This window comes from Anser brachyrhynchus, assembly GCF_964034855.1.
Source record: "Anser brachyrhynchus genome assembly, chromosome: 3".
NCBI classification, from domain to species: Eukaryota; Metazoa; Chordata; class Aves; order Anseriformes; family Anatidae; genus Anser; species Anser brachyrhynchus.
Genome location: NC_137696.1, coordinates 88,616,266 through 88,643,038, shown reverse-complemented (window position 1 = coordinate 88,643,038; position 26,773 = coordinate 88,616,266). Strand labels below are relative to the sequence as shown.

The 26,773-nt window shown below is 42.0% G+C and overlaps 1 protein-coding gene across 7 annotated transcripts; it reads left to right on the top strand.

The window, feature by feature from the left end:
• Positions 1-3,578: 3,578 nt before the first annotated feature.
• Positions 3,579-23,531, top strand: MRAP2 (melanocortin 2 receptor accessory protein 2). 7 transcript variants are annotated; one of them, XM_080588142.1, is made up of 8 exons: positions 3,579-3,726; positions 4,141-4,403; positions 8,139-8,241; positions 8,896-9,064; positions 11,742-11,844; positions 12,938-13,087; positions 18,464-18,563; positions 23,100-23,531. In XM_080588142.1, exons 6-8 carry the CDS (start codon positions 12,961-12,963, stop codon positions 23,491-23,493), a joined length of 621 nt encoding a protein of 206 aa, XP_080444268.1. In that variant the 5' UTR covers positions 3,579-3,726; positions 4,141-4,403; positions 8,139-8,241; positions 8,896-9,064; positions 11,742-11,844; positions 12,938-12,960; the 3' UTR covers positions 23,494-23,531. The 7 variants fall into 7 exon arrangements, with proteins under 7 accessions (XP_080444268.1, XP_080444267.1, XP_080444270.1 ...); XM_080588141.1 differs by lacking the exon at positions 3,579-3,726 and adding an exon at positions 3,807-3,887; XM_080588144.1 differs by lacking the exon at positions 3,579-3,726 and adding an exon at positions 12,600-12,856 and having other exon boundaries at positions 3,894-4,403.
• Positions 23,532-26,773: the final 3,242 nt, after the last annotated feature.

Here is a 26,773-nt window from a genome sequence, read left to right as displayed (position 1 = left end):
TTCAAGAATTTGATTACGGATATTTACTGGCTGACAAAGAGAGCTGTACATTTTAACCACTGACAGTAAAAAAAGAAAAAAAAAAAAGGCATTAGTTTATTCCAAACTTAAATATCACAATGTATTTTTAAGGGAATTAGGGCATGTCTAACAACTGTAAAGAATTTTTAGAATTAGATTATAGGTTTGGTGAATAAAAATAACTGCAAGTTACATGTAGCATCTACACTGTGTTCAGGTAAGAAAATTACTCACGTTAAAAAGCCAATAAGCATTTAGATGGGGTCTGAGCTGGTTCAGATTTTAAACAGCTATGGGTGGTAAACTGGCATAGGCATGATCTTTCTTGATTTATTTATTTTTTAATTATTAAATGGTAATTCAGAACATTCAGGCTTTTGAGAGAGGAACACAGAATGAAGGTCACACAAAGAAAAAAGGACTATATGCTAGAAATTTGTCACTTTGAATAAATTTTATAGGGCAAAACTATCAGTAAAGGACATAACTGATGTTATGAAAGAACTTTATCAGCTCTATGCCTTCCTTAAAAGGGAAATACTCAGGATCAGCTGATACTTGACATTTAACTTTTATGTCGCTGATGCTAGAATAATGCTTAAATTCTGATCTACCTTTAATAGGAGGGAAATTTACTTTACCAAAAGAAAATATCACTAACAGATGCAATGTTCAAGACAATGAAACTTATCCAAAGAATGTTAATTGTAAATACACAACTGTAATAGAATATACCATGAAATTTATTTTTTTATTTATTCTAACAGAGGAATGGTACTAAGAGCTTCAAACTCAAACTGGAAGGGAGACAGCATTTTCAGTAACAGGTGAGCAGAAGGGTGCTGACGTGGTACAATGGAAGAAGTGAATTCTCCTAATGCTACTGTGGACACGAAGTGTATCTCAGAAAGCTATTCCACTTGCATAGTACAAGGCTTCCCAATAGTTTCCTGCAACCTCAACTTAATACTAATTTCATTAAAAAAAAATCACTTAAGAAAGTGGTATATTTTTTTAAAAGATACAAATATAGTTCGTTACTCAACCGCTTTTCTATTGTTACATTTATCTGTAGATTTACACCTAATTTCTACTAATGTGAATGAAATCAAACATGCATGGGTGGCTTATGTTAAAACTTCAATCTATTCCTGAATGTTTAAGTTTTACCTTTTACTTTAGTTATATGTTGTAAGGTGGATAAAATATGTTTTCCCCTATAATACCATTTCTTTTAAAACATGACAGTTTGTGGAGCTCGGCATTGTTTGAGAGAAAAATCAAAATTATTTTTTTGTGACATTGAATGCTGAATTTGTTAGTACATTTAGCCATCAACAGCACTGGAAAGCTCACTAGGGCAGCCTTTTTACAGATCTGCAACTTTGAGAAGTGTGAGAATGTAGTACAGAAAAATGGTAAATATGTTCAAAGTTTGTTTCTTTATAACATTTTTACTAAGGTACAAGTGCAACCCAACAACTTTATTCTTGCAACATAGTTCTACTTGTCTTAAGTGGTATAGGCAAGTCCCTCTGTTGCCTTCCATTTAAACCACCTGAGATATGTAAGAACTGCAAGGTTCTTAACTCTAATAGTATTCCTTTTCAAAACTGTATTTTTTTGGGGATGTGTGAGAGTGTGGTCTATTATGACTGGGCTACAGTGAAGAGGTTTTTTTGTTTGCAGTTGCTTTGATTTGGCTGCTAAAACCCAGGCAGCTACTGCCTACATGAATTTAAAGATCTGGCAAGTAATAAGTATGGGTAGAATGACTCTCTGCAGAATTTGTGCTTTAATTGTAAATGTAGTCTCTAGCTGTGTTTCACTAAATTCTGGGCTGACACCACAGCTGCTGAGCCAGAAGAGAGCAGATGCTGCAGATGAAGCTCCATCCTCATTCTGGTCAGCTGCAATGCGAATGCATGCTGCTCACCACTTCCCTCAGCTGAATTCCTTTGCCTTTTGCAAGTTTCCACCGCTGGCTCTGTAAGCAGGAAGACACACTAATGATTTGGACGAAGAGACAGAGAATGAAATGACAGGAGCAATGGGGAAAAGATCCTTTAAAAAAAAATAAATAATTAAATATCTTTATCTTCACTGGGAGTTTGTGCACCTGCAGAGATCCACAGCTTATCTGGAAAGAGCACTACATAATCACCAATTCTGCATTTTCACCAATAAGTGTTAGAAACTGACATTAAGAGTCTTGAGAAGATACAATTCTGATTCACTAGTCTAGCTGTGATTTGGTTTTGTTTGGTCTCTGCTGCATACGGTATCAAAGACAGCTCTAATCTTTCCTTAAAGGACGAAAGCACAGGAGATGAGGTGGAAGCTACACGAGGTTTCCTTCTTTAAGAGGGAATTTGAGCACTAAATTTTATTTAAACCTAAGAAATACAAACAAAAAGTCTGAGTCACGCTGCCTTTTCAACATCAATGGAATTAGTAGGAGAAGGCAGGTTCCTGACTTTCCATTTTGTTTATTCAGTTTTCTGATTATGATGATACATAGGCATCAGTTTAATACTTTTGAGATGAAGATGACAACATTGAGAGCTTTTATGACTGTTTATAGAAAGAGACAGCCCTGTCCAAGGGCTGAAGAGAGACAGATGAAATAGAGTGGTTTCACTGATGCCCTTACTTGCACATGACCTGTATTCAAGTGGAAGAAGACAAATGGATGTGAACCATATGGCAAAGGTGATGCTAAAGGGTAAACGTAACACTTGAGGGCGGGTAGCACAGCAGGCCAATGGCTTTGTTGGATCGGTGTGTGAGGCAGCTCAAGGACACAGCCCAATTGCCCTGACGGTGAATAAAAGCCACAAAGATGGAGAAGGAACTGGAGCACCTGTTGTATGAGGAGAGGCTGAGGCTGCTTAGCCTGGAGAAGACTCAGAGGCTTCTCACCCATGTGTATAAACACCTGGTAGAGGAATTAGGGAGCTAATTCTCCTCAGTGGTATCCACTGACAAGGTCTTCAAAAGACGTCTAGATGTAGAGCTTATTGATACGGTTTAGTGGAGGACTTGTTAGTGTTAGGTCAGAGGTTGGACTAGGTGATCTTGGAGGTCTCTTCCAACATAGATGATTCTGTGATTCTGTGACATGAGGGAAAGGGCACAAAACTGAAAGGGAGGACTTCCATTAAGCAGAAGAAAAATTCTTGCAGTGAGGGTGGTCAAAGACCAGAACAGCTTCCACAGAGAACCTATGGATCCTTCACCCACGGAGGTACTGAAACCACAGCGTATGTCCTGAGCAACGTGCTCTAGCCGAGGACTAGCCAGCCTCCAGGAGCCCTACGACTCTGTCATTCCCCATGCTCCGATAACTACAAGCAGCTGAGCGCAGCATCGATTTCACACTGATTTCTCAGAGGTCTCTCCAGCCGCACGCTCCCCCCCTTGGGCTAACGGCAAATGGCCGCCGCCCCCTCAGCGCCCGCCGAGGCCGTTGCCCGCGGCCGCCCACGCGCCGCCGGAGCCTCCCCGGCAGCAGCAGCAGCAGCAGCAGCAGTAACAGCAGCAGCAGCAGTAACACCAGCACCACCAGGCGCCGCCGCTCCCGCCCGCGCCGCCCATTGGCCCGGGCGGCGGCGTCACGTGCCGGTGGCTGTGCCATGCTGCTGCTGATTCATTGGCTGTGCCGGCGCGGGGCTCCGCTCGGCGGGCGGGGCGGTGCCCGGCCAGGTGAGGGCGGCGGCGGCGGCTGCGGGAGGGGGACGGAGCTGTGAGGGGGCGGGCTGGGTGCTTGCGGGGCTTCTGTGGGCTGTTAATAAACAGGGGGGCTGCGGGGCTTGTTGAGGTGCTGGGGAGGTGTTGCCTGCAAGAGGGGCTTGCGTCTTGCCTCGGTATTTAATTGAAGGGTTCCTTCTGGTGCTCTGGAGCACACGTCTTCCAAGGCAACCCAGCCAGCCCTTAAACCCCCGCTGTGGCTCGTCTAGAAGGCGTTAAAACTTTTTATTCCCTCCCCGGGGTTGTATGTTTGGCTCTGCCCTGACCGCTGTGCATTCGAGCGAACTTTAAAATCCAACCTAAAAACATTTGCAAGGGAAAAAAAAAAAGGCAGAATAAATTTGTTGTTGTTGTTCTTTTTTTGTCCAGGTGGCGTGTGGCTCTCTGCAGTGGATGGCTTTACCCATTCTCAGCCTTGCCCTCCTCCTTTCCCAGGGGAGCCTGGTGCTTTCTTCCACCATCCCGCAGTGGTCCCTCTGGTGAGCAGCGGCTGTTGGCGGTGGCAGGACCAGGTCCCTGTCCTCAGCTGCCTGCCCTTCCCTTTGCTGGAGCTCATCCCCTCCGAGACCAGCTGGCAGAGCTTCCCTCCGTTCCCCCATGGTTGCCTTGCTCGTCCTGACGTGTCCGCATTGGTAGGTGCTTGCAATGCCGGGTGGTGACTGGATGTGTGGGTACACACCGATAGTTTGCCAGTGCTCCTGTGTTGGGCAGGGCTTGTACAGGGATGGGACAGCAGTGGCGATGCTGGCTTACGCTGCCCCAGCAAGGCTGGGCAGGGCTTGTTTGGCACAACATTAGGGCGCTTCTGTTGCCAGTTGTGTTCTCCAACCTGCCGCTCTGTTTCAGAGCCGTTGCCTCTGTTGTTTTCTGTTTTTCCTCCTTTGAGCTCCTCAGAGATGCAGATTTATGTAACCGGTGTGGAAATAAATAGATGTTTTGGCTTCCGCTCTCAGATAATCAGGTAATTGTCTCAAATGCTGCTTGTTTTTCTGGTCCCCTTGCGATTTCCTATTCAGGTTCTTAATCAGAGAGTTAAGGTAAATTCTTGCCACAGGAGTAAATACCTGGCAAGATGCCAGTCAGATGGTAACTCCCCGTTGACTGAGGGCAGTCTGGCTCCCTTCTTGCCTAAAATAATGAAACATTCTGGCTGCATCAATCATGAGAAAAGATGTTTAAAGTCAAGCTATTGCCAGAGAATTAATTTTCTGAAGAAATAAAATCCAGAGTGTTAAGAGCTGTCAAAATTGTTTATTGCTGTGCTTATTCTTTCACTGTTTGCGTACACATTGTGGTGGAAGAGGTTATAAGGTGAAGCTCAGATGATGCTCTTGCAGCTCGTTAAACAGTTTAAATCAAATTTCCAATCTTTAAGCCAATAGTGTGAGCAAAATTTTAGTACCTGTGAAGCGTTATTCTGTGTGCTCACTCCAATGGGCCTCGGTTGTGCTGTTGTTAATACTGTTTCCTTGGTCCCTCGTTGCCTGTTTATTGCCTCGTGTAGCACAGAGACATGGTAGGGATTAAGGATGAGAGTGTTCAGATGTGTGTTTATGAGTAGTGTATTGCTGGGAAGAAATTTGAAATAAATTGTTTGCTTCTTCCACAACAGTAGAGACAAGAACTAAATCTAAAGGCGGGAGAAAAAAAATCAGTTCTGTTTTGGAAAAGTCCCAAACCAGTTTGCCTTTTAGTAAAGATCTATTTCAGTAGCTATTCAAAGTTTTTGCTGAACTGATTGTATTGTAAGTGACTTGCAAAAGTTCAGAAAACATTTATCTCTGCAGTATGGAAATTTTCAGGAAAAGCTGTATTTTTTATTTTGTTCCTGAGAAAACATAATATACAGCTGACTCTTCAAACTGAAAAGCTCAAGCATTGCTTCGCATCTGAGAGATTATGACTTTACAGACCCTGTGGGTGTGATCTTAACCTGTAGACGTTTTTCCACCTCAGCACGGCCAAACCACAGCTGTGAGATATCCAAGAGTGGATGCAACTCTGAGCGAGTGGTTTATCATACCTGTTTTGTTCGGCTCTGCCAGTTTATCTTCTGCTGCCTTGAAGGCAGACAGGAGCTGTGCAGGGGAAATGTGTTTCTGTGGACAGAATTGCTGAGCAGTGAAGTGCATGGCTGTGCTTCACACCCGATGGGTGCTGTGTGAAGGTCAGGGGCTCATCTTGTTACAGAGGAGGGGGGGTGGCCTCAGTTTCCACTCTGCTTTTCAGCTGCGGTATCCTGGCTTTTTCATTGCTGCAAAGCTGACAGAGAGCTGTGAAATGAAGGGTGAGCACAATTCTCTGTTTCCTCAGATATGCAGCCCTACAGGCAGCAGTGCTGCATCTCGGCAAAGGGGCCGAGTCCCTTAATTAGAGTCCCTTAATTAGCGCCGAGTTCCCTGATGCAGTGATGCGAGAACAGTTCCTTCTTTAAGCCTCACCCCTGCTATGAACAGTCAGCGTAGATGTGGTTGTTTGAAATTCTCCCTGATGCCCCTGTTCTTGGATTCAGTTGCTCTTTTGGCCATACTCAGCATCAAGTTTGCAGTTTCCTTGAGATTTGCAAACTAGCCTGTTAGAGTAAATCTGTAGTCTAGTAACCCTATGAATAGAGTTATATGCATTGACAGAAATTCTCTTCACAGAGATTTTTTTTCCTATCAAATATAATATCATCTTTGGGTTATAAAAAATAAAACACTTGTTCTAGCCCTACTATTGAAGTTGCCTTCTTATTATCATTTATTATTATCAGTTCTTACGTAATAACACATAGAGAAGGCATTTTAAAAACAACTCTTGTAGCTAGCTCCTTGCAGTTGACCTGGGGTGGGCTGATCAGTAAGAGTATGGAAAGGGGGGAATCTTTCCTTTCTCTCTGCTCAGAATAAGGCATTGGATTAACAGGTTTCAGGGTTAGCAAGGAATCCAGAAGATCTCCATTTCAGCACTGAGCTTTTTGTGGCAACGGAGCTAGTAAAAAATATTTAGTAAAGAGCAAAAGCTACCCTTTTTATTTTTTTCCTTTTAAAGCTGCTCAGAGATGAGAACCTGTTCTTCAAATATGTTTTTCTCTATTTGTTTCCTCTTTGCTTAGGAGGAGGTTTGGCCTTGTTTTCTCCAATGACTACATCAACTGTCAAATTGTGTTTTTTGTAGAGACATATTATTTGAGTGGAAGTGTGTGTGCTCATAATACTCCTTTTGGATGTTTGGGATGCTGAAATCTGATCTGTTTTCAGGATTCAAAGTTGAGCTCTGATTGATTGTGTAATTCTGTCGTAGCTGCAGAGAACAAATGGAATTATGGCTAATATCTCTCTATTGTTTGTAGTTAATACTGTCTTAGGACTGTATATTCTGCCTGTAATTTTAAAGGCTTTTGATACTGGAGTTGAACTAAGCTTGTTGCTTCAGTGTGTGGTTTGGGAGCAAGTTCCAGTAGCTCTGTACTAACTGACAGTTCCCTGTCCCTTTGTTGTCAGCTCAGGTTTGAAACTTTTTCAGAATAGAAGGAATATATAGCTTTTGTGATGTCCCATTAGGTATAATTCAGCTTTCTTCCCAGACAAGACTTAAAAGCGAGCATGCGTAGTGTTTCTTTGTCTTTTTTCAAACCCATGTAGTTGTCTGTGAACTCATAGCACAATGTGATTTCATATTAGTTTCTGCCAAGCTTCAGGTGGCCCCGACTGAGTTGAACTACTAAGCAGGCATTAATGTTTGCATGTATGATTGACGTCTTAGGAAAGTACTTGACAAACTGTTTTCATCTTTTATTTGTTAATTTTGACTTTAAATTCATGAAGTCATTTCTTTTAAACTAGGCACAAACAGTAGCCATACAATTAGCATGCAAATTGTACATAATGGTGTGGAGACCTTCTACACTGCAGCAGAACAGCATAAGACATTAAGTGCTAGTTCGTGGAAAATAAGACGTTTTCGTGAGAATTCATATGCATGTTGGATAAGCAGGTGCTGGAGTCTAGCTTACATTTGCAAGGATATTAAAATGTATGTTATGTGATGTGTAATACGTGCAGCACAGCTGCCTGTGATTTTTCATTTCTTGTCCTTAGTTCCCCTAGACTAATTTAGTGTTTTTCCGTACCATTGTTATAAAGCCCTTTTGTGATGAATCTAAATTTATTCTTGCTGTTGTAGTGCAATAGCTCATGCAGATGATGCTGTTCTGAGTTGTTAATATGGGTACTTTCTCTTCTTTCCAAGAAGAGTCCCAGGTGCTATGTACTCAAAGTTAGCGTGTATGATTGATTTTAATTGTACAGTCAGTTTTCAATTATCATGCTATTTTTCCTGCTAAATTTTGCTTTTGTATTGCTTGCTTTCCTCTCTTATTGCAGGTGAGAAGATTGGGTATACCCTGTACAAGACCTCAAGCTGGATCTCAAACCCTGTACATCTAGGATCTTGAGAACTGGAAAGAAGCAAGGACCATTTGGCCAAGTGTGTGCTGCAGACTCCTTTCTCATCAGTACTCAGAAGTGGCACAGCTTGTTTGAAGCAATAGCTGTGTGGTACGGTTGTAGAAAGATGAGATCTCTATTATGTTTTAGCTCCTGCAGTGCAGAGTAAACAGATTTGTGCTTGCTTTCCTCATTCAATTCTTGCTCTGTGACTTTGCCTTGGGATGGAGCAAAAAGCAATGCAGTGGTGTGATGGCTGCTTCCCTTGCCCCCAGCAAGCAGAATATTGTTGGTAGTATGGGGACTGAGGGGGCACAGGAACAGCCTGAGTTTGTTACTTTCTTGTAGCCAGCACTTCTGGTTTAATTGTACTGCCTAGACGATGGAGCTGATGCATTGGGATGCAGTGCTAAGCTTTCTCAGATTTATCAGTTTGAAATGCTGCTGATTTCTGTTCCTGCATGGATTATGGGATCTTCACCATTTGCAAGGGACCAACAATTTGTTTAGTCTATGAAGTCTGTAAAGTGTTCGATCTCTACAGAAGTAAGCAGAATGGAAAAATGGAAAATTAATGTGGTTTTTGATTGAAAACTTACCTCCTTGCTTGTGTCTACCATATTGGTAGTTTATCTTGCTCCAGAAATGAACACTACTTTGACCAGTCCGCATGGATTTACTCTTCTGCATGCAGGTCGGAGTTGGAGGTGGCTGTTGCAGGTGACATACAAGACCAGTTCCAGATGCACACAAAAACGGATTTGCCTTTGTGGCCCCAGTGGCAGTGTGAACCACAAAGCTGTGCTTCAGATATGGCGTGTGCCCAGCTTTGCCCTTAGAGTGACTGGGTGTCAGTTTGAAAGGTAAGTGGCTGTGCAGAGCAAATGTGCTGATAAACACTCTGGATGTTCAAATAGTTGAACCTTAGTGGTGTCTGCACCCCACTGCTGCAATTCACAGATGTGGATTTTGTGCAGACTCAGCGCTGCAGAGTCAAACTAGCTTGCACGAGTACCGCTGGCAAGCAGCTGTGACCTTACAGACTTTCACAAAGGTTATGAACGTGTTCTCATGAAGGTATAATTCAACTCCAGGAGTCGCAGCTGTGTCTCCTTGGGGAGTGTCTTGCTGCCTGTTGGCATCCTTTAGGCTTCAGAGACACCAAGCCAGTGCTCCAGAAGAAAGCCGTGAGGGCTTGTCCTTTTTAGTTGACAGGTGACTAACCTGCCTGGACCTCCTGGTTGGTAGCACTGAGCACAGCCCTGCTGTGGGTTTTCTTGAATGAGCAAAATAAAACTTTTACTGCTCATTTACTTATTTCTGAGAGAAAAAGAGCCAGTGTGAGCCATATACATCAGAGTCAACAGATAGGCATGTAGAATAGAAGGTTTGTTTTAATGTGTTTCAGGCCAAGGTTTTAGAGACATTTGGACAGACAAAGCTTACAAGTGAGGTGCATGCTAGGTTGGGACAATGCTTATGCTTAGCTCTACGGGATCATTTAAAGGCATGCTTTATGTCCTGCAAAACCTGAGTAACAGATTAGGCAGGGAGCTGGGGGGCCAAAGTTCCAGTAAGCACCTGTGCCTCTGATAGTGGCTGATCCACACCTGAAGTAAGTGTAGAAATGCCTGTAGCCAGTGGTGATATGCTGGAATTTTGAGTTTGAACCTACAGCTAAACCAGGACAAATTCTTTTGTGACTCTTCTCCTCATAGGTCATAAGTAGACACTAGTGACTAGGCTGCGGGGAGGGATCTGCATGACACCCAGTTAACAGTGTGGATCTGAAAGAGGGGAGGGTCAGGCTGGCTGTTAGGAAAAGGTTCTTCACCGAGAGCATGGTTGGGCACTGGGACAGGGTCCCCAGGGCAGTGGTCACAGCCCTGAGCCTGTGGACAATGCTCTCAGAAATGGTTTTATTTATTTTTTTAAATTTTTTTATGTGGTCCTGTGCGGAACCAGGAGTTGGACTCAATGATCCGTGTGGGTTCCTTCCAACTCGGGATATTCTATGATTCTATCTCCTTGCATTTGAGGTAGATGATGAAACATTTTTTTGGACTGTTCCTATATCCTACTCGGAAGTTTTCTGCCTGTGGATTTATAATTATGCTAAAAGAGAGGTGGTGACAATGAATGCTGAAGCCGTATGAGAAATACCTAAATAAGAGACTCCTCTAGAGGGCTGCAAAAGAGAAAAGCAGGCTTAGACAGGAACGTGCTGATAAAATCTGACAGGAGATGTATCATCAAGAAAACACTGAGGAGAAGGGAAAAAGATGATGGGAACCCTCAGGGGTCAGTCACAAAAATGAAATGCAGAAGCTTGTAAGAGACAGCTGATAGAGCTGTGCTGGGAGCAAACTAGGACAAGAATCATAGTTTTTCCTCTGTGCCATTTGCTTTTTCCAGAAGGCAGCAGTTACCTTAGTTGATTTTAGAAAACATGAAAAACTCTGCCTAAAGCTTAATTAGACATTCTCTCTTATTCCAGGAAATAAGGAAAGTTTTCAAGTCACTGAGAAAGCAAAGGAGGAACTTTAACACAAGCACTTGAAATTACTTAACCTTTTTCTGTCATGTTCCTCCAGACCCTTAAGGAAGTAGAGGATGGGAAACATCCTGAGCTGTGAACTGGATTGTACATTGCAGCCACTAAAGCATCTTTTTCCTCACCTTCTGTGCTTTAGGCTGTTTAGTCTAGTTGGGAGCTTTGTGAGTGGCTGAAGAAGGGTGAGGGTAACGAAGCACCTGATCCTTCCTCAAGCAAGTGTCCTCCCGTCTAACCTCCCCACATGGGTGAATGGCTAATCCTGAAAATTAACCTGGTTGGAGTTTGAAAAATAGATCAGTTTCTTGTTTTAAATGGTTTATCACTTTTTGCAGAAAGATAACTTTGATTTTTTTATGAACTTGAAAGGCTGCTCATACTTCTGGGGTGAATTTGTTTCTCACTTTGCCTGATTTCCTGGTCTTTACGCGTGGCCATCCTAGCATTTGAGCAATGCCTTTTACTTGCATACGGTCTTATTGAATCTAACAGAAGACTGAAGTTTCAGCTAATTTGAGTGACATGGGTACTTAGGGTCCTTTTTTTTCCCCCAAGAAGTTTTACCTGGATTTGATTTTGTACTCTAAGGAGTTTCAATGTCCACAGAACAGCTAATTGCAATAGTTTTACAAACCACATGAAGTCTTCACCCTGCTGGGTTTGAATTGAATGCAAAATTACCCAAGCTCAATTTACTTTTTGAAAAGCACTGAACAGTTTCTTATGGAATGCTGTTTTGTAATAAACCTCGGGGTAGATGTTCTGATTCCAGTTGCTGCAGCAGATGTTTTGCGCAGAGATGTGCTCTCTTTTGGTGTGTGTAGAATCGTCTAATACTGAAAAATTATTCTGCAAAATGCAAATCCCTGGCGCAGTGTTGGAATGACAGAATATCTATCAGGCTAACTTTAATAATCAGTAATGTTGCCCTACAGGTCTTGTTGATCTGTGGGGAAAATCACTCCTGTCTTATTTTCCTTCTGCAGTGGCATATTGAAACTCTTTTAGCACAGAAAAATCTAGGTTGGAAGGGACCTCTGGTGGTCATCTGGTCTAACCTCTTGCTCAAAACATGTTCAGCTAGATCAGGTAAGTCTTTTTTGTCCTATCTAACTGAAATTTTCTGCGTCTCAACTTGTGTCTGTTGCCTATTGTCCTGTTGTTGTCCACCTCTGAGAAGGGTCTGGCTCAGTTTTCTCTATGCCGTCTTGTAACTTAGACCTCAGAGCCATCTGCAGTCACCTCTGGGCCTTCTCTTCTGCAGGCTGAACAAACCCAGTTCCCTCAGCCTCTCGCGAGGACACCAAACCCAGATATGGTACCGCAGATACCATCTCACCAGCACTGAATAGAGAAGAAATGCTTCTCCTGATGTGCTAGCTACGCTCTTGTTAATTCAGGCTACTAAATGGTTGGCTTTCTTTACCACAGGGGCATGCTGGGGACTCGTGTTCAGCTTGTTGTTGGGGGGACCCGCAGGTCCTTTCCTGCAGAGCTGCTCCCCAGCAGTCAGCTGGGTTCCCATCAGTTGATTTCTTCAGCTTGTCTGGGTCCTGAATAGGAGTCTGCCTTCCAGTCTTTGGACTGTCCCCCCCCATTAATCTGTGAACTTGCTGCCAGTGCACTCTGTCTCGTCATCCAGCTCTTTAAGAAAGATTTAAAACAGTATTAGCCCAGCATCAGTACCTAAAGGGACTGGTAACCACTGGTAACGAGCTGTCTGCTGGACTTCGAGTGATGTAACCCTTTGAGCCTGGCATTCTAGCTAGTTCTGTGCCCAGGTTTTCATGGCAGCATTCATCCTAAGCTGCTGAGGTCTTTGGTATTTACTATTTTTTTTTCAGCTATGAAAGCTATGTTCTGAGGAGCCTGGTTTTGATGCTTTTTATACTTACAAGCATCTCTGTGGAGGTGAGCGTAGCTTCTCTCTATCCATTAAAGAGAAGCTGTGCTGGCTGGTGGTTGGCCAGCAAAGACTGAGGAAAGGGAGAGAGGGCTTGTGATGGCCTTGCCTGATGGGCAGTGATACTGGATTTAATGGTGTGAGCATCTTCGTAGGCATGAGCAGTTCATCTTGGGAACAGTGGCAAGAGAGAATCCTGTAAGTAAGAAAAGGTGCTGGGTGAAATCAAAAGATGTGTTAGAAAAATGTATTCTGTACTAACACGTTTTGTATCCACAGGGTCATATTTATTGTAGTGCAAGATGTCTGCCCTGAGGTTGATTTCTAACAGAACCTCCCAGCAGGCCTTGTCTAACTCTGATTACACCTGGGAGTACGAGTACTATGAGTACGGACCGGTGTCGTTTGAAGGCCTGAAGGCTCATAAATGTAAGTTCAGTACAGACATATTTTATTTCAGCTGAGCTTCCCCATCTTATTCACTGCTCCTCACTTGTAACCGATTATTGTACAAAAATCTCTCTGAACCTTCTGATTTCTCAACAATTAGTTATTAGCCTCTTTATTGGATTATTATAATTGTTTCTTCTTCTGTCTTTTTGTTGACTGCTTTCCTTTTATATAGGAGCACCATGGGTTTCCTGAGTCTAGTAGGAATTTCTCAGTACTAAAGAATAGCAGACTACTAAGAACTGTTTGTAACAGCAAGTGCAGCCCCTGCTGCTTCTGGTGCCTACTTGCTGCAATCCATGTTCTGTTCTTGTTCCCAGTAATGTGAAAAGGACATTGGTGGGCAGCCTTACTGCTTTTGTTTTTCCTTTATAAAAAATAAGTATAAAGCTTTCAAGAGACTTGAAAGAAGAATTTTCTTATTCTGAAGAAACTATTATCATTAGAATTTTCTGCCTAGAATGCTTGTGTTAATTTACCATTGTACTAGTGCTGGAGCTGTTTAATTACAGTACAAGTAGAAAGTGGAGGATAGAGATCAGAGAGATGAAAATTATTAGTAGGAACCAAGAGGAAATTTAGCTAGGACAAGCTAGTGAAACCAGGCCGATATTTATTTTACAATAAACTTGGTGACAATAACTTCTAGAAAATTTATGTGGGGGGGAGGGGGGGAAGGTGAAGTTGTTTTTTTTTTTTTAAAAAAAAAAAAAGGAACAAACTAACTCAAAACTCTGGGATGTGTCTTGCAAGCACTTTGCTAAAGAGAAGCAAACCATCTTGTCCCACTGTTTCTCACTGTGCAAATATTTGAGCGCTAGTCTTTGAAGTAGCGGGGCAGGGTCCCCACCATCCAGTACTGGGGTGCTGGTCCAGGGTGGGATCCATGCTTCCTGCCTCTTTAAATGTGGTGGGGATTCAGACTGGGAAGGAGGAGTGCTTGCCGTGGCTATCAGTAGCTCGGAAAGGTTGATCTGCCTTGCTTCTGCACAGTCGGGAGGCTTTGGGGAGGCACTGGGAGATCCAGAAGAACTCACAGAAGTTCTTACAACTTCTAAAAGACAAGAGCTAGACCAGAAGCTACTGTTTGGCCTGAATTATACTTCACCTTTAATTTTTTATAGAAGTCTGCTGATTATTCTCTGTTTTTACAAATGTTAGGTACTTGAAAAATGTAGGTTAGTTTTTATCATGTTTCCGATTTATATTCCTTCCCTCCACTTAATCAGAGACCAAACCTGATTACAGAGATCACTGATTACAGAGATGAGCTGCCATGTGTGTACTCACCATCTTCTTAGCTCTGTGTGTCAGTGTGATGGGAGAACAAATATAAATGATACTTACCTCTGAACTGCTGGAGGTCTAGTGGCAAAACGAATCTCGGATTGCCATTGAGCTGCTTGCCGTGCTGGGTATGGCAGCTCGGCTTTGCTGTCTGGCTGTGCCGTTCGTAGAGCAGGAGGGCTCTGGACAACACTTGTTAGAGAATGGGACAGAAGAAACATCACCTGTTCAGGTGGAGCTTGATATCTTTGTGAAAGAGAGGGGCTAACAGCAGTATTGAATCAGTTGCTTAGGAAGTCCCTTCTGTTTTTGTGTTTCTTTCCACTTTTTTAACTGATAGATTGGAGTGGCCTCTGTTTACCTTGGTGTTACTGCATTCTCAACGGGTTGATTTTAATCTAGTAAAGGTGTGTGAGTAAATGAACAGTCTGTCTTTGTTGCGTATGCAATGATATTTCAATAAATTCCTTGTTCTAGGTAATTCCGGCTGAGTCGGGCCTGTTGAGGATTGTGGAAGCAACGTGGTCAGACACTTAGTCTCACTGAAATCTGAACGTGTGAGAGGAGATTATGTTAGGGCTACATTGTCATGGAGACTTTGAATACTGACAAGTCCTCACTTTTTTATTTGCTGGCTCTTTCTTCTTTTTTTTTTTAGCCACATAAGAAATCTTAAATCTCATTTTTCTTTTTTTTTTTTGCACAGCTGCATTCAGACTGATATTCGGCTTTTGCTAACAAAGAATTTTAAATTTCTGTAGAGGCAAGCATCATAAATGGTGAGGTTGGGGCTTTGTGGACGTATTCCCACTTGGAAATACTCCATCTTCCTCAACCGTGCTATTCTAAGATTTTTGCAGTAAAGGTAGAATCAAAATCAGTGATAAAAGAACCAATGTGAAAGCAACGAGGCTCTGCTTTGGTGATCTGGTTTACAGCGTAAAGTTAAAATGGTGCTCTGGGCTTATCTGTATGTTGTACAGGGAGCTGTAATGAAAGCAAAGGAATAAATGGCTTGAACTGTTGATGGGGAGGTGTGTGGTGCAAGGAGAAAATGTCTGTGGTGCCACTCCATGTGGAAAACACCTGCTCGTCTGGTTGGAGCACTGAAAATCAGAAGTGGCTGAGAAGGGCCCTTCTTACTACTCTGCACTGAGAACAGGAAGGACCTTTATGGTACAACAGTCCTTGAATGCTGGTAGATGTGTGAATGTAAATTCCACCAAAGTCCAGAAATGAGTCCACAGGAAAAGAAGCCAGTCCAACTGGAGAGGGCATCTATGTCTGTAACTTATGTTAAAAACTTAGGGGTGAACTCCAGTTCAGGTGACATCACTGTCCCCTCTTAAACTTAGAGGTGTGTGATTTCTTTGAATTTTTGATATACCAAGTTATTTCACCCAATGTGAGAAAGCACTGTGGTGAACCGTAAGCTAGGATGAATTCTGCAAGAGAAAGTTGGAGGCTTCTTTGGGATTAATGCTGACTTAGTTACAGGCAAATGGAGGTTCCTACTAATTCAGCGTACATAAAAAGAAATTCAGAAGCCTGCTTTCTGAAAGCAGAGAAAAAGTTATGTAAAGTGATTTGTAGAGAGAAAAGCTGACAAAACAATCTAATACACAGAAAACACTTAATAAAATCATAATTAAAAAAGGGGTTGGTGAGAAGAAGGGCTGTTTAAATTCCAAATGACCTTTCAAATATGAAAAAAATCTGTTTCAAAAGCTGAAAGCACATTCTGCCTGAGCAGAAGTGAAGGCAGAAACTGGAAATCAGAAAATCCAGAAATGTAGGCATCAGATGTTTTATAAATTAAAACTTTCTAAAGTAAATAGACAAAGATAACCAGGAGTTATCTGTGACTGATAGAGATGCAAACAATTTTTTGTGCGTTTGGAACAGAAGAAGCCTTGGTAACATCAGAGAGAGGTAAAGTAGGTAGGAGTGATCAGAGGATTATGAATTTGTGTTAGGAAGGCTGATACTAAAAGTTAGAAAGGTGGTGGGATGCTTTCCTAATCTGTTTGGAACTTGGCTGGTATTATAAGTGTAGTCTTAGCATTTATTTTGAATACGAGTAGTTTGACGTGCCATTTATTTTGAATAAATGTTTAGAAATTAATAGGTTTGGATAATTTGCACTTAGTGAGATCTACATGAAATACTGAAGAGATTTCTGGCCTGCTGCTTTAATTTTAAAGAAACCCAAAGAACATTATTGGTACAGCAGAGGGTTAGAAGTGTCAACAGCCACAGCGAAGCAAGCAAGATGTAGCTTTATGCTCAGTAAGCACAGGAGTTCTCTTCCAGGGGGCAAAACACCAAACAAACCCTGAGGAAGGCTTGCTAATCATGAATTATGGGAGCACACAGTGCCAGCAGATGTGATTTTTGTGGGAAGTAGTAATTTGTCAATTAAGAAAAATCAAGATTATCTGATATATTCATTTTTTCAACTTGATCAATATGATCTATGTATGTATTTCTAAGGCATCCTATTTGATCGTATTTTGTTCTGCTTACCAATGCAATTGGTTAAGTAGTAAATTGCTTAACGGGAATATTTCTTTTCAGATCAAATTTGCAGGTACTGCAAAGTCTAATAAGATGATAAATAACCATGAACTATCTTGTATTAATAAGGTGAAATGCACGATGGATCTTGAAACACCGAGTACAGGCTATACATACAGAATGATTCTGAAAATAACTTAGGGCTCACAACGCACAGAATTGCAGAAATAAACTCTTACCAGTATGCTTGAAGCTAAAAGAAATACTCCAGACTTTGGAAAGAGTACAGTGTCAGTATGGGATGATTTTTTTTTTCCCCCCATTTTCTACTCATCACGAAGACCTATACTTGAGCTACCTCCAGTTACTTTAAAGGATGTTGAGGAGAGATGGAAAAAAACTTGCAGTGAGAGACTTGAAACTTAACCTCCTTAGTTTACCAGAAAATGGGATTAAGGAGTGACTTGATTATGATGGAGTATTTTTACAGGGAGAAAATGTCGAGTTGCAGCAGGCATTTTTTCTACGCACAGAAAGAGCAAATGGTTTCAATTGATTTCTAGTTTCCAGATCTGCCTTTTATGTGGAAGATGTTTCACAGTGGGAGTGTGATTAATCACTGGGGCCAAGTACCAGGCAGGAGGGCCGGTTCCTTGTTTTCTGGTGTCTTTAGTCAGTCCTGTAGGGGACTGAGTGTTCGAGGTACTGGTAAACGTTCGGTGCTCTGCCTGCTGCACGGGCTCAGACAGCTCGTCGAGGAGCTCTACGTTCACTGGGGATTGTTGAGGTTCAGTGGTGGCTGTGTGATGAGAGCTTGTCCTGCCTGAGACTTTCCTCTGGCTTGTCTATATGTTAATTTATTAAACTTTTACAGTGCACGCTTTGACTATTTGCATAAACTAAAAATAACCAACTGAAAGGACAGGTGAAAAACCACCTGTAGACTGCAGGTCCCAGACCAAGTCATGTTTTGTCTTGGTGCTCTGTAACTCTGGGCTGTGGTTACCAATTGATTGCTTGGAACTGTTTGCCCCACTTGTACCACTGAAAGACAGCTAAATCTTCCTAAGCCTGTTGTGCCAAAGAGATCCGTCAAAACCTGGAACCCCAGTGGTGTCAGGCAGAAATCATTCAAAAATAGCAGGAGTTCTGTGCTATATAGGGACAGAGGTTTTTGCTGAAAATCAAATAATCCTGTTATCCGAGTTCTAGTATTGAATTGTTTCCAAAGCAGTGCTTGGACGTGGGCTTGGACGTGGGCCAGGCATAACAAAGGGAGCTGCTTTTAGTTTAATAGCAGAGAATTCAGTCCCTTCCTGTTTTCAGCATGTTTCTGGTTTGTCTGGATGTGAGTAAAATTTGGGCTAGAAATGAGAGGTTCAGTGTCAGCTTTCCAATCAAAAATAAAAATAAATCTTATTCTTCCCATTTTGCCAATCAGGAATAAGATGCCAAGTTTTTGGGGATCCATAGTCCCATACTGTGTGTGGAAGAGAACTTCCTGCAAGTGCAGGTAAAGTACTGATCGTATTGTTTTCTCTTTTTCACCAGACTCCATTGTGATTGGATTTTGGGTTGGTCTTGCAGTCTTTGTCATCTTCATGTTCTTTGTCCTGACTCTGCTGACGAAGACTGGAGCGCCACATCAAGAGTGAGTCCAAAAACTGGAATAACAAGTGCAGCCTCGGTGTCCCGTGTGGTGCCCTGCAGCCCACGAACGACCAGTGGCAGTGCTGATGTTGCACTGGCTCAGCACTTTTTTTTTTGTACTCCATTCTTAGGAGAGGCTGTTGCGTGCCTTTAAAATATTTCTTTTGTTCTAAGCGTTTGAAAAAGACGCGAGTATTGACAGGGTAGATACAAATTAAATACAGGGCAGATACTGACTTAAGAATGTTGAAGTCTGAGGGGTTTTGCATGTTTGTATTCAAGTCCAAAACGTAGATGTCGGTAATACTTGCAAGATCTTTCCTTAACCCTGTAGTTCACCGAGACTCCAAGCATCTTAGTTTCTGCTGAAAAATTGCAGTAGATGGGGAAGTCCCGATCAGCTCCTTACTTCCTTGCACTAGTGTCCTTTTAGTCACAAACGGAGCCTTTCTCCACCTCCTTCTGGCTGATCTGTATATGCAGACCATGCCTTGGCTTAAGCATTTATCTGCAATTCTGATTCTTAAAGCAGTTGTGCAGCATGCAGGCTATCAGTGTCCCTCTGAGAAAGTCTGAGCCCACATCTCCTCCCAGGTTTGCTTGTCATCAAGAAGAAATCAAGGCTCTCCGGAGGGTGAGAAGGCTCGCAGGCAGGTAGCAGTGATGAGAAGCTGATTGTGAAAGGCAGTTGTCTGCCGTTATCGCTTCCTGACGCAGCCGGCCTGTCTCTGCCTCCTGAGGGCCCTGTGCTGGTTACTCGTATGAAGGCTGCCTCTGACGGTTTGTAACAGCTTATCTCTAGAGGCAGGCGCGTGTTAGGGAGGACCTGCGGGTACGGTGAGGTCCTGGCTCTGCTCCTGCATTTTTGCTCCTGTGAGAGGGAAGCAGGCAGAAGAATTCAGCTTCCTGCAACTGACTTGATTTCATAGCTGGGATTTTTGCCTCCCTTCTGTATTGTCAAAACAAACAAAAAAGCCATGCTCTGCTCCCAAATGTATTTAAAGGCTTTGTAAATACTGGTGTGCTGTCTCTTTTCCCTGGGGATCTTTTTTTTTTCTTTGCTTAACATCCAAGTCTTTACATATGTGGGTAATACAAGGTGGGGGATGCAGTGATGGTGTGTCAAGTACACGACAATGAGAATTTTACATGGATATTTGTCAAAATGTTTGTGCGGTTGTAAAAGTGTACATTGAAGTAGCAGAGGGCTGCTTAATATATCTCAATGCGTTTCTGCTTTCTTCATCAATATTCTTGGAACAGGCTGTCTAGAGAGTTTGTGAAACCTCCGTCTTTGGTCAGCTTCTGTGTCCAAATAAGACCTCAAGCAACCTGACCTGAATTCACAGTTGGTCTTACCTTGATCAGGGCATTGGACTAGGGACCTCCAGGGGTCCTGTCCATCCTAAATCTCAATATATTTTTTCTTCAGTTGTTGAACACAGCCTAGACATTTCTTTTCTGTACTTACTTTAAAATTCCTTGGCAGCTTTGAGAGCTGTGTGCTTGAATATTTGTCCACTTATTTCATATGCTGAGTTGGTGCCTTTAACAAATCTAAGCTTTTTTTTGACGTCTGTTAACTTACTGTGTACAGTACTGGAAAAAGACCATCCAGAAATACACTAAGGGCAGCGAATACTATTGATTTATCTTTTTTGCTGCATATATATATAAACTGGAGAATGTAAATACCTACTTGCAAAAACAGTGTAGACTGTGGATTTATTTTGCCTGCATTTTGTCTTTACAGCTCACTGGATTCTTCATGACTCATAGTTTCATTAGTGGGCTGTCTTGCAGCTGTCCTTTAGAAATAGATGTTAATGGGATCCCTAGGTCTTGGGAGAAAGCCATCCTGGTTGATGGACGTGTCTCTGACTTCAGGAAGTCATTCTGGCTGTTCTTTAAAGTACCATTAATGTGAGAGAGAAGTGTAACTGGGTTCAGATGGATGGATCCAAAGTAGAATGCTCTGATTTTTCTAGTAATATGCTTTTCTTGGCTCAATATAAAGGGGTATGATAGTGTGTTCTTTTTAAAACTGTACAAAATGTTCAGGTTTGGGTACATCCTCAGCCCAAGAGAAGGAGATTCAGGACACGGATGAGAAGGCAGAAATGTAATTAGTAACGGAAATGATACCTGTTGCACTTTTCTTTTGTTCACTTGTATTAGTAGGTGTAGAACATTAGCTTGTCCAAAAAGAGATTGATCTATTTTCTGTATTTCTGCCTGAAATTTTCTGAAATTTCTGCCTTTACGATTACAAGGCTTCATGTAGGTATTGAGGCAGGCTGTACAATTAGTTGCAGTAAAGGTGAAATGACTTTTTTTGTTTCCCAAGAAAAGAATTGGTTTGGGGCAAGGATTCTTGGGGGGGAATCCACTCAGAAATACTGATTCACTGAACCAAAAACACCTATAGATGTTTTTGTACATTTGCTGAAAAACGTAGGGAAGATTCTCAGGTTCAGGGCAGTGTTTCTAGATTGGTACTAAGGAGCTGCTTAGATCCCACAAGGTCCCTTTAGGCTGCCCAACCCTGCTTGTTTTGGAGGATTGGCTATTTATTCCTTTCCATGGTGCTGGGAGAAGGGTTGCTTAAGCTACAGAGGAATCTGAAGTGACAGTCCCAAGTCAGTAGAAGGGTATACTACAAACTGTACCCTGACGGTACACTTGAGTTCGTTGGGCAGAGGCCGGAGCTCAGTGCTGCAACCAGAACCCAGTATCACAGGCCAGAAAATTCCCAGAAGGGAGCTTAGTTCTCCTGCATTAGTTCACTGGTGACTGCTTGTTTGAGTGGTTTTCCTGAAGTGTGATGCTCGAGGTGTCTGGTGTTCACCATCCCGCTCTTAATGGCAGCTTCTGGGACTCGGAATCCTCTTGGCCCAAATACTGCAATAGAAGTAGGTTGTTCTCTGCCACGGCTCTCCAAATACAGAACTGGGATTTCTGAAACTGCTTCTCTTGTTTTATCAGTCTTCTGGAAAGATGTACGCTGAGGTATACTTGGATACTGTAGTGGGCAAGACTATAAAAGTTTTTAGTCTAGTTTAAGAGTCTTCCCCAAAATACAGCAAGATAGTGTTCATGAATTTCAGAATCTGACAATATGACTGTATACTACTAGATCATGTGCTCCCTGTTCAGCACAGGATCATTCTCTATAATAAGTCCTCAAAAACTTGGCCGTTGTAAAATTTCTCTGCATCTTCTATTCCTCCATTTAGAGCAGGTTGCTGTTGCCAGTCCTGGGTGCCCTTCTGTGCAGGAAGCCTTTGCTACTTCATACCTGGCTGTGTTATAAAGGACTTTCTGCACCTATAAGCTAACTTTGCTTCTCGAGTGGATACATTTTAAAACTTTCTTCCTAGGCTTACAATGTTTATTCTTAATGTGCTTGCTAGCTCTACTCTGTGCCACAAAACCATAGAGGAACTCCTTTTCTGCAAAACCATATGTGCAGCTCAGTGGTGCTTTCAGTTGCATTACAAATATGTTAATGTCAGTTACCTGTTCTGAAGGTTACTGTGGCATTATTCCAGTCTGTTTCAATCGATGATCCTTGCGGGTCCCTTCTGACCCAGGATATTTAGTGACTGGGTGTTTGCCTCCTGCTGTGTATCCAGTAGATTATTATTTAGCTAATCCTGTGTCCTGCATCAGTTTAAACATTAAGCTGCTTCTGCATGCTTCACTTTGAAATGCAGAATGAGCCAATATTGTTTTGACAAACTAGAGGACTGGTTTGATTTGAAGGCCAGCGTAACTGACTTTGTTAGGCTCTAATTCTTGTACAATGTCATAAAAGTAAACTAGCACTTGGAAAGCGGGGATTTCTAGGATTAACTCTTGTCTGGGTTGAGCTTTTCTTACCTTCAGCTGTTTGTGGCTTGTGCACAAATCTGTGTAGACTGGAGCTGTTCTGAGCTAACACTTACAGAAAACTCCAAGAGAAATGTCAAGATGTCTTTCCTTCCTGGACTATGTTTCTGACTCTTTAAGCCTTCCAGTCTTTATAGTAATCTGTTTAAATTTGGAAGTCTGAATGACATTGACCAAGGTCACTACAGAAGATGGTTTGATGTCTGGACAACCAACCACCCCATCACTCCTTTAGTGACAGCAGTGTTACCTAATGTCTCTCAAAGGTTTTCACTATTAAAGACTTTTCTCAAAGCATTCTATGAAACTTTTTTTTTGAACTTGCTACTGCTTGTTAGCTACCTAAGAGGAAATTCTGTAGGCTCATTCAGTGAGCTGAGCTGGTTATTAAAGTATACTGCTTGCTAGAAGTGCCATTAAAGAGTACGGGTATTGATAACTTACTCCCATGGAAAATTACCACTACAAATCAAGACTTAAAATAGCTTCAGCAGAAAATAAATAGTGCTGGCTTTTTAAGTCCCTTGTAGATAAGCTGTAGGGTTTCCTTTCTTCCTGATCGTAATGGCTGCTGAAACTTGATTTGATGGTAAGAATACCAATAATTCTACTTTCATGCTCTCACTTTTTTTTGTCTTTTCTCTAGCAATACAGAACCTTCTGAAAAAAGATTCCGGATGAATAGCTTTGTGGCAGATTTTGGAAGACCGTTAGAGTCTGAGAGAGTCTTTTCTCGTCAAATAGCTGAAGAATCCCGATCACTTTTCCATTTCTGCATTAATGAAGTGGAACACTTAGACAAAGCAAAACCAAGTCAGAAAGGTCCAGGTCTGGAAAGTAATATCCGCTTCCAGGAAGTTCCCAGGAGCAGTGGAACGTTTGAGGAGGACCTGAATTGTCTTACAAAATTTAATATTCCGAACTTTGTGAACACTGAGCAGAACTCTTCACTAGGTGAGGATGATCTCCTTATCTCAGAGCCACCTATCATTTTAGAAAGCAAATCAGTCATGCAATCTTCTCATCGGATCCTTGACTGAAAATTTTTACTTTAAGGTAAAAAAAAAAAAAAAAATAATCCTGATGTTGTCCAGTTGGAAGCCTTCTGGTTGTTTTGGGAGAAGGTATTTCAGACCCTCTTTTTTTTTTCTTTAATTTGTATGTAAGAATGGCTGTGCTGACAGAACAGTTTAGATGAGAAGTAAAACATTGAATGCCTTATTCCAATGCCTTCTGTCATCTAAGCCTTTTGTCCAGTATTGGGTTTGCTCCCTGTTGTTTTTGTTTGGTTTTTGTTCAGTTTGGTTTTAAATAACTGTTTATGTCCAGCTTCTGAAGATACCATGACTTGTGGGGACTGTGAAGGCCAGAGCCTGGCTTTGGGAGGTGTATGAGAACTCCTCCGCCAAGAGAAGTGTGAACTCAAACTACAGCTGAAGCAAGGAGTAAGCAGGCAGCTGCTGGGGAGATTCTGCAGCTTCTGCTGCTCCCCAAAAGGACGTCTGAAACAGCAGCACGATGGGTACCTGCATGGCATTAATTTGTACTTCTAATGCCTAAATGCTTTTAGGTGCAGGTGAGACCCAGTTTACAAGCTTCCAGAGGGAATACCTTGTATATTAAATAGTTCGGTTACTGTGTTTACAAACTGCTACCACCACCTGCTGCCTGGTAAAAGCAAATTGGTGCCTGTAGTTACGGTACTTCAGAGTGACATTCTGTCAGGTGCATGGTGATGCCCTGGAATTAGTGTCCAACACGCATTAATTTGATTTTTGTTGTTGATGTGAACTGTCAGTTGGGTAATGCAGAATTCAGTAGCTAGAGCACAGGAAATTAGATGAAAAAGTCTTCTTTTGCCAACAGAGTTAACATACCACCACTACTTGTATGTAATTCATGCTTTGCTTATCAGCTGAACCTTCCTATGCTTTTTGGCTCTAGAAACTGCATTTTTTTGACCAGATAGCTAGTGAAGGGCTAGGAGGCTTTGGGGGGCCAGCTCCAGAAGCATAGCTGAGCTGTACTTGCTCCATCTGTCTGTACTCAGTTGGGATGGTATTGCAACTGCAGCTATTTCCCAGGTAAGGGATTGTTAAGAAAACAAATAGGTGTAATTTCAATCTTTGTTTCTTTTTTAGAGAAGAAATAAGGTTCTGAACCTTAGCCATTTTTACTGTCAGCTTTCTTGAAGAGATGGTTAGCTAGAGGCTCAATGGTTTTAGAGCAAGCACTTGGAGGGCAGAAGAACCGGGTTTGCTGGATTTGGAGTAACAGTGCTTTGCAGGAAGCTCTTAATGTGTATCAAACTAGGGGGCTCAAGATCCCAGCCTAACTGGATTCTTTTTTCTTTTGAAAGTAATCTACTTTGCATACAACATGGTTTTGTCCAAGTGAAAATGTAGCAGTGGCCTGCTGATACACTCTTCTGAGATGCAAATTCTGATGAATTCATTCTTTCAAATGACAGCTAGGGGAAAAAAGCAATGAATGGGTTGTGCATTTAAAGAATATAGGTAGTGGGGGAAGCCTCTTTTTTTCCATCTCCCTTGCCTTTATTACAAACCACTGACACCTACGCTTCCTGATTTCAAATGTAATTTCTTGCATTGTTTCTTTGCACGTTAAGTAGGGGTTAAAAGCATGGGCTATTTAAAACTGGCAGATTATCGTTGAAAATACTTCCCAAGAAAAGCCTGAAGCGAAGTCTGTATTAAATGAGCACAGCTGCACAGATTGCAACAGAGGTGTCTTGTATCTTACAGTGCAGAAAAGGCCTCCTTTCGCTGTAAGTACTTAACCATGAGTACAGAGGCTGTAGCTTTTGTGGGCTTCCATTTCTTTTTTTCTTCCCAGATTAGTTCCTGTCCCTTTCCTTAGCATTGGTACTGCATATGTCCCCAAAGCACCAGAGCACTGGAAGTGTGTCTGTCCTGTCAATAAATCTATTGACAAATAGAAAAAAATCTATACAGCTGTCTCACACAGCTGTTCTTAAATAAGCGTTCTCCAATGAAGTCAAAGTTTGCAGAGTATAGTTCTTTCAAATGTTTTAAAATGCAGTTTTGGAATAGACAAACTCTCATTGTAGCCTGTATATGTGTAAACGTGCCTTGCCAAAATCACCTTAGCTAGGGCGATCAACTGTCTTTCTCTGCAGAAAAACCCTAGGTGGTTCCAGAGTGTAATTCCTCTTCGCTCAGCTGTTCAAGGTGAGTGGAAAAGGGCTGTGCTCTGAATGTGGTAGCTGCTTCCTGCTGAGGGAGCTCAAGCATCTCACCTGTCTAATGGATGAGCTTTTGTCTGAACTCAAGCTCAAATGTGATAGAATAGTGGTCTTGCTAGCAAACTCTGCTGCTTCTAAATGTGGCTTTTATAACCTTTTTCTGGACGAGTGAGCTGCTTGCAGTGAAATTTGATCTTTTCTTCCCCCCTTTGCCAATCTTGAAAACAAATTGCTGCTTAAGTGGGGAAAACCTGTGCAAAAGAAATTATCCATCTCTTTTGCTATTGGGAAATGAAGCTTATTTTGAAAGCTGGGTATCAGTCATGCAGGCTGGGCTCTAGAAAAAGAAAAGATTGCTATTCACTGTGGTCTAAGCTTTTCTTCCCCCACCTTAAATCCTCAAGCCTTTTTTTTGGAGCATAATTGCTGCTTTTGGGGAGAAGGGAAAAGTGTTCATGTGTATGGAAGATGGTGACACTTAATGCCTTGATGAAAGGCATTTAATAAAATGACCGAGGGTTAATACCAACTGGACATGCTACACATTTGAATTGCATTCTTAGTGTCCTTTTGAAGCATGTGTTAATCCTGTAAGAGTAATTAAACATTCAGATCCTGCTTCTGTTCTACTTCTTCATCGTACCTCCTTTCTGTTTTTACAATGTCCTTCAAGCTCCTTTTTACAGGTAAACAACCTGGCAGTCTGCACTCTGCATAGCTCTGATGTGACTTGAGAAGCACTGTGGCAACCGTGCAGTCTGATTCGGGCTTGTGCTCTGCTTGTGCATTAGAACAGTCAAAAACAAATACAAACTTTGTGGTCTTCAAAAGCAATTATTTTAAATCTGTTCTTATTTTCTTTTTCCTTCTTAAGAACTAATAGACATGATGATTTTTCTCATGAGAAAAGGGACTGGTATAATAATCAGCTTTGTATGGTACTTTTTTTTTTAAGAAAAGCGCATTCTTCCCCAGAAAGCCAGCATCAGGCAAAGTAAATGAAAAGTGTTTTGACCAGGGTAATTGTTCGAAAGGAATACTTGGAACTTAATGGTGTTCCCATCTTCATGTCTGAAAATGGAATTATTGAAAGC